General features: G+C 39.8%; 1 protein-coding gene across 2 annotated transcripts in view; it reads right to left on the bottom strand.

The window, feature by feature from the left end:
• Positions 1–12,665, bottom strand: part of GRM3 (glutamate metabotropic receptor 3) — a 249,807-nt gene that overhangs the window by 53,411 nt on the left and 183,731 nt on the right. For both annotated transcript variants that reach the window (XM_004381478.1, XM_004381479.2), the window contains one exon: positions 5,219–6,074. In XM_004381478.1, coding sequence (XP_004381535.1) covers positions 5,219–6,074 — 856 coding nt within the window. The remainder of the gene's footprint in view (positions 1–5,218; positions 6,075–12,665) is intronic.

Raw genomic sequence — 12,665 nt, 5'->3', positions numbered from 1 at the left:
TGTTGCGACAATTCGTAGTATGTGCACAGCTGTGCTAGGTATTTGGAACCAATGAGCTCAATTTCCTGGAGTCCTTGCATACTTACAAAAGCAGCATTGGATCAGGTGACATGGATTTTAGTCCTGGCCACAGCCACTAACCAAATCAATGACCTTGGGCAAATCACTTACAGTTGTGGGGCCTTAATCAAGTCATCTGTAAAACAGTGATGGATCTTTTAGCTCTAATGATACCTAGTTTTAAATTTATCTCAAATGAGATGATAGAACATACCTAAAGGAGAGTCCTTTGGTAAAAGCAAGCTGTTTTAGAAGTCATGTACTTTTTTTTCTTGCAATTAATTTGTTAATGAACAAAACATATACATTAAATTTTCACAAAAGAATCATATTACAAATCTATTGATTGTAATAAGCATTTATTTCTTCAATAAGCATTTATATAATGCCTCCTCTGTGCCAGAAACTGTGTTGAGTATTTGGAATCAGAGATGAAACACATATGTTCTCTGCCTTCATAGAGCTCAGAATCTAGTAATGGAGATAGAGAAGAAAACATGAGTTTGGGTATTAAGTGCTACTCATAATTCAGCAAACATTAACTGGGCCCCTATTATGCTTGTTTGCTTGGGATACATCAGTGAACAAAACCAGTAATGATTTCTGCTTTCATAGAGCTTATATTCTAGTGTGAGGCTCGAACAATAAAGAATAAACATAAAAATAATAACATATTAAACATAAAAGAAATAATGTGGCATGATAGAAAAAACCAAAAAACCAAACCCGTTGCCCTTAAGTCAATTCTGACTCATAGCAACCCTATAGGACAGAGAAGAACTGCCCCATAGGGTTTCCAAGGCTGTAAATCTTTACAGAAGCAGACTGCCATATCTTTCTCCCGTGCAACAACTGGTGGGTTTGAACTGCCAACCTTTTGGAAATAAGTGAATTAGCCATGAGGATATCTGTGGAAAGAGTATTACAGGCAGAGAGAACTGGTAGTGACAAAAGCCCTGTTTGGAAGCCAAGGTGACAGGAGGACGGGGAATGGGCAAATCAGGTAGGGCCTTGTGGGACGTTGTAGTTTGACTTTTACTGTGAGTGAAATGGGGGAACTCGCTAGGGGGTTTTGAGCCGATGAATGACTTGCTCTGACTTATGCTTCAAAAGGGCATCCTGGCTGTTGTGTAGTGAATAGATTATGGGGCTGGGTTGGAGGTGGGCGAGAGTAAACAGGTTAGGAGGCTATTACAGAAATGTAGGCTAAAGGTGTTGGTGGCTTGGGCTAGGGCAGTAGCAGTAGAGATGGTGAGAAGTGGTCAGATTCTGGATCTATTTTGAAGGTAGAGGCAACAAGATTTTTTGGCGGATTGGATATAAGGTGTGAGGGAGAGGAAAATGCCAGTATGGTCTGGAAAAACGAGGAGAGGCACTTACCTCAGTTTGGGAAACTGAAGGAATGCTTCCTAAAGCAGGTATCATTTAAGTTGAGTCTTCAAGGGGCACAAGAATAAGTGAAAGTACCAGACGGGCAGATAAAGGTGGGTGAGAGTGTTCTAGGTGGAGGACGTAGTGTGTGCTGAGGGCACAGAGGCAAAATTAAAGATGCGATGTGTTTTGGGGGAACTGCAAGCAGTCTGAATGGACAGAAGGGTGAATGCAGGTGTATGGCAAGAGATGAATCTAGAGACATAGGCAGTGGTCAGTTTCTACGCCAGGAAATCTCACTATTTAGAAGAATCTTTAACAACGGGTAGTTCTGCAAAGTCTGTTTTGCCAAAGAAATAATAAAACTGGATTAAATTTAAGCAAGATCCGCTTTGGCCAATGCTGGAGCTAGGTAATAGGAATGCACTAGGGAGCCAGGAAGTATTTTAATCTATGTGGTTAAAATTCTCAGGAGGTCTAGCTCCTTCATCCTTTAAGGATTAGGGCTTTTAGAGAATCAGCTACAGCTATCTCTTGTCAGAATAATCTTTGAGTAAATTCGTTAAGTACAAGCAGATGGCTGGAAGAGGACTTTCTCCAATCCCATTGAGCAAAGATTGATTCAGTGTCAGCTAAGTGTTTATTATTTTGCCTAGTCCATTGCCTCAATATTCAAGTTAGAAAAACAGATACTATTTCAATAAAAAAAAAAAAAAGAAAAACAGATACTATTTCAGAAAAAAATGAAAACAAATCTGTTCAATAGCTAACTAGGGGGAAAAAAGATTTTACAGTATCTTAAGGCAGTAAAATGGCATACCGGCTTATAATCTGTTACCTATTTCAAAGATAAATATATTAGGTTACTGTAAATTCAAATTTGCATTCTATTCCATTTGTTTGTTTATATTTTTCTCCCTGAAGAGTGCTAGATTCTCATAATCAATTCCTCCAATAATTTTTTTAATGTACATATTTACCTAAATTAGCATCTTGATATCCTCTCATAGTAATGTATTTTCTTGTCCAATCCTCACTGCTAAGAAATGTTTACACCGTAGCTGAGCTAAATTCCCTCTATTTTTTGTAGTTTAAATCTGTTTTTCACCCTCCGGCTGGTAATGTCTGACAAATTGAGAAGGCTAAAATGGTACTTTGTGGTTAGATCTGCACAGTCAAACCAAATTGTACAATTGAAGTCCATGATTGAACAAGACAGACAAAAAGAAAATACTTTTGTTTTATATATACAATCATGGCCTTATTTCTTCACTTTTCTTTGCCATTTAAGACCCAAGAGTCAGTGGACTAAAAGAAAATGTTTTGTTACATAAAACACTTCGCAAAAGCTCTCTGAAATCCGGTAGTTTTCTTTATTTTAGCTGCTCATGTGTGGATATATTTGTATATTTGTATGTCAAGGAGTAAGGAACGAACTAGAAAATAACAAAGTTAATTAATAGATGTTGTGAATAAAGATATATGATTAGTCGAGGGTAGTCTGAAGTGGGGGGGGCATGTTGATGTATCTTACTCATCTTTAAGAATTAAGTGCATAGTAGATGCTGTTTATGGATACTTAATCATTCATTTATTTTTAAAGTTATTCAACAGGACTCAGAAATACTTCAAGCATTCTTTTTTTTTAATTGACTCTGGCGTCCATTCTTATTTTCTGGAGATGTCAGTGGGAACAGATCTGGGATTTTGAGATGAATGTTGATTGATTTTTCCTTTTTTTTTGTAATTTCTATATGGAATGCACCTGTGGGAATAAAGGGCCCCCAAATTTTTAATCTTTACCACTTTCGGTAGTCATTCCAATAGTAAGAGGTGGTATCCATCACATGAATAGGAGGCAATACTGATATAATAGTTTTCCACTACTTTTCACACCCTCTGAGGAGAATGAAGAAAAAAAGATGCACACAAATGCAAGCTGATAATATTTGTGCTTATTTTTAAGGCTGCCTTAGGGGTTAGAATTCTGGAACAGGAGCCAATGGTCACAGGTTCCTCTCTCAGGCCTACCAGTGATTTTGCAGGCCATTTGACATCTGAATAACCACCTATAAAGGAGATGTGAGAAGTGCTACCTGCTCCAAATAGTATGACTTGAGCGTACAAACTTTTAGGTCTTGAATGGTAAGTTAATTGAAACATACTGTGCAAATTAGAATATGCCCGACTGGCATGGGGGATTATTAGCAATTTAGGCAAATGAAAGCATTTTATCATTATAATGTTTTCATTATCAATGATCTTTTGTGACCAATAATATTACTTAAACACTTGTATGATTTGGGATTAAGCTATACTCCCCAGAACCAATACTTTCATGAGCTGATCCCAAGCGTACCTTAGTAGATACTGCAAGCCTCAAGATTTTGGGCTTTCTATGTTAGTAATGCATTAAAGTGCAATAGTATATTTTGAAATACTTAGATGGTAGTTAGAAATAATTGAGAGGTAGCAAAAGCCAATTTGAATACACCTTTGCATGTTCTTTACTGTATTAGAATGTTCCACCAGTCTTCAAGTGGCTTACACTAAGGCTTACAGAAAAACAGTCTCATTTCTGAAGACAATTTGAAAAAAATCCACAGCTTTTAATACCCACACGGAAGTGTTTCTGTATAGCAGAAGAAATAAATGCAAATGTGTGGAAATCACCACAGTCTGGGTATTTTTTCCTTTTCACCCCTAATTAGGCTCAGGGAAAGCAGTGCCTTTTTTCTCCCACCCGCTGTGAAAGTTATGAGATTCTTTTGCTCAAATCACCCACAAGGAAGGCTTGGAAGTTCATGTTCCTTTGACAGTCACCAATTCTGCCAAAGAAGATTAAATGCCTATATCGCACGTGTCATATCCTGCAGTGAACAATAAGAAAGAGAGCTAATGTAGCATGGCCCACATTTGGAGGCTACCACAGTGGGATGATCAGCCCAGCCTAGGGAGCCTTTTATTTTCATAGAGTATACCAGTCAAGATATTCACTCAAAAATTAGTAAGAACATCAAAGAGCCATCCCATTGCATCTTGGACCATTTAACAGTTTGAACCTTTTTTTATGGCTCAGAAACAATTTCTGGGTTGGGGGCAGAGGTATTTGATTCCTATTGATACACACACACACACACACACACACACACACACACATATTTGGGGATATATATGTATTATATATATTTGGTATATCTATATATATATCTCAGCCCTGGTGGTGTAGTGGTTAAGAGCTACAACTGCTAACCAAAAGGTCAGCAGTTCAAATCCACCAGCCGCTCCTTGGAAACCCTGTGGGGCAGTTCTACTCTGTCCTGTAGTGTTGCTGTGAGTCAGAATTGACTCAACAGCAATGTGTTTTTATGTTTATATATATATCATCAACTCTATCTCTATATCAATATATATACAGGCGCTCTCATGGTGCAGTGGTTAAAGCGATCTAACCAAAAAGTTGGTGGTTCAATCCATCAGCCGCTCTGCTGGAGAAGGATGTGGCAATCTGCTTCGGTAAAGATCTACAGGCTTGGAAACCCTGTGGGGTTGCTATGAGTTGGAATCCGCTAGACAATGGGTTATATCTATATCTATATATATGGAGATGTCAGTGGAACTGATCTGTGATTTTGAGATGAATGCAGATTGGTGCAAAAATGCAGGCTGGTAATTTTTATGCTTATTTTCAAGGCTGACTTAGGGTTAGAATTCTGGAATAGCGGCTAGTAGTATATATATTTCCACCTGCTTGCACCATAGAAGATGATTAAGGCTGTTCGCTTACCTGTGAAGTTGATTTTCAGCAAATAATCCTTGTACAACTTCTTCCCGTCCAGGATCTTCATAGCATCACAGAGCTTGGTGGTATTGGGACAGAGGGTGCGTTGCATTTTGTGCAGGGCGTGGGCCATGGCATACACAGCATTCACCACAAACATGATCTTGGATTCTTGCTCATAGTTGCTGCTGTCGATGACCAGGTGCTTGTCACAGGCGCGCCGGTGGTTTCGCTTGTTCTGGAGGCTGCACTGGAACTTCTGCTCCCAGAAGTCCCGGAACCAGGGGTTGCGATGGTTATTGTAGGGGTTGAGGCTCTGGAAGTAGCGGTCAAACTGGCGGACCGGCTGCGAGGCCAGCTCCAGGGTGATGGCGCCGTAGGCCACATGCTCACTGCCCTTGACGATGCTCTCCTGGGCGCCCCAGCCGTCGCTGGCCACCCAGGTGAAGGAGGTATTGGCACGGCTGGCGGCAGCGATGAGCTCGCGGGAGTCGTCGCTGCGCATGAAGAGGACCACAACGCGCGCGTTGGGCTTCTGCAGCAGCTCGCGGATCACGCTGTCATAGGATTTGCGGATGTTGGAGCGGCCCACCTTCTCTGCGGTGGCGATGCAGATGTTGCGCAGGCGGGCTTCCTGCTCGAAGGCCTCGATCCCAGTCTCCCCGTAGTCCCCCTCGGAGGCCACGGTGGACACGTAGGTCCAGTTGAAGAAGCGCAGGATCTCGGCCATGGCTTTGGCCTGGTAGAAGTCAGGCGGCACTGTCCTGGCAAAGTAATCGTAGCGCGACTTGTCACTGAGTTTGGCGCTGGTGGACGCGTAGCTTATCTGAGGGATCTGGAAGAGCCGCAGCAGGTTTGCCACCTGGGGGAGGGAGAAAAAGGAAGTAGGTTTTTTAGAAACTCAGAAGCAAATGACTGGATACGAAAAATGAATAATACTCTACCTTATATCCAACTCCTGTTTCTTGGTATTTCGTCTTGAGATGCTTCCTTGAGGACTATATTTTGAATATTTGGGAGCAGGTTGCAGCAGGCAGTGTATGTTTTGCAATAGGACATAGTGGAGAAGTAAGAAGGTTACCCCTTGCTGCCTTCTAAACTCTATGCTAGACCCTGGACTGGGACAAATCCTGTTCAGGTGTCCTTAATGAGGTTGTTTTGCTGGTGAGTTGCTGGGGTCCTGTATAGCCCAGTGAAACAATGAGCTACACTGAACTGGTCAAACTCAGTTTTCAGGCTATTTGGCTGCAATTGTATAGAAAGAGCCTGGGTGTTGTCTGATTCTCACCTCCCCCTCTTTTGCTAAATTCAGCAGTCTCTGAAAGCATTTAATTTGGGAACTGTATGCCACATGGACAGTTCAAATCAGACATTTATTATCTAGGTTAGGTAAACAAAACAAAACAAAACAAAACAAAACCAAAAAAATCCTGAAATTCTATTTGGTCCACCCCAAATTTCAGGCATACATTTGTCTGAAGTCCTGAAAAGCTTGGATAACATATTCTTCATTTTCCTTTTCTCTTTTAAAAAAATTTGTCTTTTCTTGGACTTCATCAAAGCATACAAATGCTATTCTTATGGTACTTTTGATTAAAAATAAAAAAAAGGATGTATTGAGAACATTTTCAAGAAAGAACCACCTACTTGAATATGTTCAAAGCTTATTCTGATTCAAAATTTAAAATTTCTTGTAATTTACTTGTCAATATTTCACTGTTTTTATTACAGAATAAAAATAGAAAAGTGAAGTCAGTTTTTCAAGGAGAATTTTATGCAAATTAACAGTATTTGCATAACTATATTTACAAATATCTAACTAGATTATATGTATATCTAATGAAAAATTAAAAAAAAATTTCCTGGCTACCTCAAATATCTGAAAACATCTATTTCTATACTGATTTTTGTTAAATTATGTAATGTACTAAGTGTATTTTAATCAGAAACTACACTGAATATTCCAACTCCAATTCTGAGGACTTTGAAATTTTCCTTCTGGAAATTGTGGTTTCAGGTTTATATTTGACATGTAGGAAGCACAGCTTGAAATAGGCAGCTGTTAGCAAAGAGCACAAGCAACAGAAAACAACTGACATCTGAGTCCCGATTAATCATCATTTCATCTGGCAACGACACCAACAGCCAAGTTCATACACAGCCACACAGTAGGTTCTTGGCAATCTGGCCTGCTGTTAAAACCAACCCTTGATGCAGCCCAGAGCTATAAAAAAATGTTTTCTATATCTTCTCAAATCCTGATGCCTCTCACTTAACCACAAGTGGAAGAGCTGGCAAATGTGGCACTTAATATACAATATAATACAAACTCAGAATCCAAATCTTTCTTGTGTTTGGTGAAGACTTTTTATAGTCTAAGATATGGATGATTTTGGTTGAACTGGAGTGGGTGGATAAAATCTAGACAGAAAAGTGTATCTCTTCTTTTCTCAGGAGCAGGAGACTGGACAAAATGGCCTTTACGGAGTTATTTGAACATAAAAGTATGCTTGTTTACTCAGCCTGATTGAAATTGGAAGTGACACCAAGCTGATACTGTCATTACTTCAAGAATGGGTACTTGTCTTCCACTAGATGTATGTACCACTGTGGCAGGCTTAAGGAGCCCTGGTGGCGCAGTGGTTAAAGTTATCGACTATTAACTGAAAGGTCAGTTGGTTGAAACCACCAGTGGCTCTGTGGGAGAAAGACGTGGCAGTCTGCTTCTATAGAGATTTACAGCCTTGAAAACCCTATGGGGTCGCTATGAGTTGGAATCAAATCGATGGCAGTGGGTGGGTGGGTGGCAGGCTTGGTAATGAGAGGCCTGTCTATGCGCAGGCTTGGCTTGAGTATGGAATTTCTGGGTAGCACTGGAGATGCCGTCTCGTCTTGATGCTGCGGTTTTCTCATCTTCAGGTCATAGTCATCAGGACCTGAACCCCTCAGGGAGACAGAGAATGAAAGGATCTGAAAAATGCCCAGAGGCATTATTTTCTGGTAGCGAGGAACCACAGTGAAAGGATCCTAAACTGCCGAAACTTTTTCTCCCAGAGGGGTAGAAGTAATGAGAAGCTGCTTAAGAAAAAAGTTTTTTCTTTTGGTTAATAGGATCCTGTGGCTTCATGTCTACCTCTCCAGGAGGTCTAGATCAATTTACAAACAAGGCAGACTACACAAGAGAATGAAGTAGGCACAGAATGACCGCAGTATGGAGAAGATTCTCTGCATGAAGAATATTGAAAATACCATGGACTGCCAGAAGAATGAACAAATTTGTCTTAGAAGAAGTACAGCCAGAGTGCTCCCTAGAAGTGAGGGTGGCAAGACTTTGTCTCACGTACTTTGGACATGTTATCAGGAGGGACCAGTCCCCAGAGAAGGACATCATGGTTGGTAAAGGAGCGGGTCAGCGAAAAAGAGGAAGACCCTCAACAAGATGGATTGACACAGTGGCTGCAACGAGGGGCTGAAACAACAATGATCGTGGGAATGGTGCAAGACTGGGCAGTGTTTTGTTCTGTTGTACATAGGGCCGCTATGAGTTTGACCAACTTGACAGCACTTAACGAAAATAACAACAGCAGACATATACACCTACACAAAATAGAAAAATAAAAAATAAGGATAGTTACATATCCTTGTGTGTGTATGTGTGTGTGTTTAATGAGAAAACAACAACATACTCTAGAAAAAGGAGGACATGCTTGTGAAGGGAAACATGAGAATGTAACACTAATAAGGAAGTAAGTATGAGCTCAGTTGTATCCCCTATATTCACTTTCCTGGCCTGTCACTTCAGGTTGGGTTGTGTGTCCATTCTTTGAGCCTTTTTCACTCCTTTATGTATTTCTATCATGACACTAATCAAAGCGTGTGGTAATTTCTAAATTATTCACTAGTTCCTCCACTGGAGCAAAAACTTTTAAGGGCAGAGAATGTGTCTCATTAATCTCTGTATCCCCAATGCCTAGTAGAGTAGAAGGTGCTCCAATAGTGTTTGTTAAATGAATGAATTGGTGAATGAATTGACAGTTTGCTGCTCTACAATGTACCCTTTTTCTATTACAAGGATAGATTTCTGTGCAAAACAAAAATCTGGCTACTAACAGGCAATGTAAAGCTACTCTGAAACACTCTGATAAACAATTTGCTGTGCAATGTGGATCCTTCACTAATCATATGTCAAAATGAAGTGACATATAAAAAGAAAGAATTGGTTTAGATCTCTAGAAATCTACAGCCAAGGTTTTCATACCATTAAAACAAATTTCTCCAAATTATCTCTGTTTAACTGGGAGGAAATCAATATTATACCAATTGGATGCACCCATTGAATCAATTCCCTTAAGGCTATAAAATTGTCTTTTTGTTCTAAGGAAAAACAATTAAGGGCCTTCTGCATGAAACCTTAGTTCTCAAACTACTTGGTAGATATGTGTTACTAAGGTAGGTGTTATGGATTGAGGATTGTGTTCCCCCAAAATGTGTGTTGAAATCCTAACCCCTGTGCTTGTAAATATGATCCTGGTTGGAAATTGGGAGTTTTCTTTTGTTATGTTAATGAGGTCATACCAGTATAGGGTAGATCTTAAACCTTATCACTTCTGAGTTATAAAAAGACCAGATAGACACAGAGACACATACAGGGGGAAGAGAAGGACAGATGATGGAGACAGATGCATCTACAAACCCAGGAACTCCAGGGATTGCTGGCAGCTACTAGAAGCTCAAACAGACAAGCAGGGACCTTCCCCTAGAGCTATGTCTGAATTCATACTTTTAGCATTCTGAACTGTGAGAAAATAAATTTCTGTTCTTTAAAGCCGCCCAGTTGTGGTATTTCTGTTCGGGTAGCACTAGGTAACAAAGATAGCAAGCTTCACGAAAGGAACTGGTACTAAGCTCTGCTGGAAAGACAAAATTTTCCTGAAACAAATGCATTATGTACAAGGCACATAAGCAGCCAAACACTGAGAGCTCACATCAGCTGCTAACTTATTAGTCTTGCTTTCGGAATGTCTATGAAACATCTTCTTTCCCACAATCAATAGCTGATTATGCAGTGACCCTACTGTAGGCATCCAAATCATCCTCATTCCTTGATGGGAATTTTGAGTTAAAAACCAATTTATTTGGAAGTTCTTCTTTTCTGACATTTTTAAACATGTCCCAAGGACTCTTCTTTTTAGGATTCCAGGCGTCATGCATCATGATGTTCTCATCATGGGAGCAAGAGTATGAACTATGGAAAAGAGCTTAGGTAGTCCACTATTATTCTGATGTTCTGAAAAAAAGGTAATGTGAATAGGAAATTTCAGAATCACCTTGTGAGTTTCCACGTCAATGCTGTGGTCACTCTTCCCACTCTGGAGAGGGCGCACAACATCCATGATGTACCTACTTCAGATGTGAGCTTTATGCCTCTTGTGGTGACACAATAGCAAATAGTTTTTTCAACAGAAAACAAAAAAGACTATGCAAATTTAGAGTCTACTAGAAATAAGTTCCCCGCTAATGTGATTGTCCATCATGAGGACACTTTTCAAAACCTTCAAAGGTATTAGCTTCTGAGTCTTAATTGCTTTAAAGACTGAGTTTTAATTACATCAAAATGAACAACAATAACTGTTTGTTTGTTTTGTGGACCTATGTTTAGCTGAAAAACCCATTGCCATCGAGTCGATTCTGACTCATAGCCACCCTGGTGGTGTAGAGGTTAAGAGCTACGGCTGTTAACAAAAGGTTGGCAGTTCAAATTCACCAGGTGCTCCTTGGAAACTCTATGGGGCAGTTTTACTTTGTCCTATACGGTCACTATGAGTCAGAATCAACTCGATCGCAATGGATTTCGGTTTTTTTTTTTTTTTTATGTTTAGCTACAAAAATTCCAGATGGCCAAGAGGCATCAAATGCTTACTTTCCAAGAACAATGCTATTCATGGAGCTGAACTATATACGTTTGAAAAATAAGCTGTTGTTCCTAGACTGGGAGTTAGGAGACTCAATAATAACTTACAGGGCTTTGCCTTTGTATTCTGTGCTGTTCACATATCTCTTTGGGGACCTTTTCTAAGAGTAAGCCTATAGCTTTAATTGTTTTATCACACATACAGTGCTGAAAATTTTGTTTAGTTCTTTTAATTAAATGCTTATATATAAGCCTGAAAGCAAACCACTGAGTGTTGGCACTTTGGACTACCTGCTACCTCACAGCCCAGGTTATTACACAAAGCAAATTCTAGAAGTTGTGATGTTAAGAGACCTCGGTGACTCTCTTATTCATACTGATCAAGTTGCGCTATTAGCTGTACAAAATCCCAGATTGGCTTGTATTTTAAACTGGAACTGGAGGTGGTGTACAGTTGAGGAACTGCTTGGGGAATTCAAGCTGTTCACATCACATAAGCCATCTGCCCATAAATGATGTCAATCATATTGTTTCTTCAGAAAGGATTAGTCACATCGTTTTTGGCCACTCTACCTGCAGCACATCTGGGAACGTTTTGCTATAAAATCAGTGACTGGAGCTGATGTCTGAAGGCCAGGGATGAATCCTGATTTAGGAACTCATATAATGCAGTGTTAGTAAAGGCCAGTTTACTCAGCATAATCTGCAAAAGTCACCAACACTTACATGCCATGGGCTCAAAAACTCTGGTCAATGATCCATCACTACTGCCATTTCCATTCAACAGTATGACTCAGTTCTAATGACTCTACATCAATATTCCAGACAGAGGACTCCTTAATCATGGCAGAAATTTTTCAAAAATGTCTCGAAAGAAGTAATCATGATTTCCATCCTAAACCTCTCCTGGAATCATTGCACTCAACATCCGTGTTTGCAACCCAGATCATCTGACACTTTCATTTTTTTAATTTCAGACTAAGAGATTTATTATTCAATCTGTATGCTGAGAAAATAATCCGAGAAGCTGGACTATATGAAGAAGAACAGGGCATCAGGATTGGAGGAAGACTCATTAACAACTTGCGATAAGCAGATGACACAACCTTGCTTGCCAAAGATGAAAGACTTGAAACACTTACTGATGAAGATCAAAGACCATGGCCTTCAGTATGGATTGCACCTCAACATAAAAGAAAACAAAAATCCTCACAACTGTACCAATAACCGATATCTTGATAAACGGAGAAAATATTGAATTTGTAAAGGATTTCATTTTACTTGGATCCACAATCAATGCCCAAGGAAGCAACAGTCAGGAAATCAAACAACATTTTGCATGGGGCAAATCTGCTGCAAAAGACCTCTTTAAAGTGTTAAAAAGCAACGATGTCACTTTAAGGACTAAGGTGCGCCTGATCCAAGCCATAATATTTTCAATCCTCTTACATGCATGTGAAAGCTGGACAATGAATAAGGAAGACCGAAGAAGAATTGATGCCTTTGAATTATGGTGTTGGCAAAGAATATTGAATATACCAT

Source organism: Trichechus manatus, unplaced genomic scaffold, assembly GCF_000243295.1.
Source record: "Trichechus manatus latirostris isolate Lorelei unplaced genomic scaffold, TriManLat1.0 scaffold00085, whole genome shotgun sequence".
Lineage (NCBI taxonomy): Eukaryota > Metazoa > Chordata > Mammalia > Sirenia > Trichechidae > Trichechus > Trichechus manatus.
Note: the sequence above shows the minus strand (reverse complement) of the source record. Positions and strands in the feature narration are given on the sequence as shown.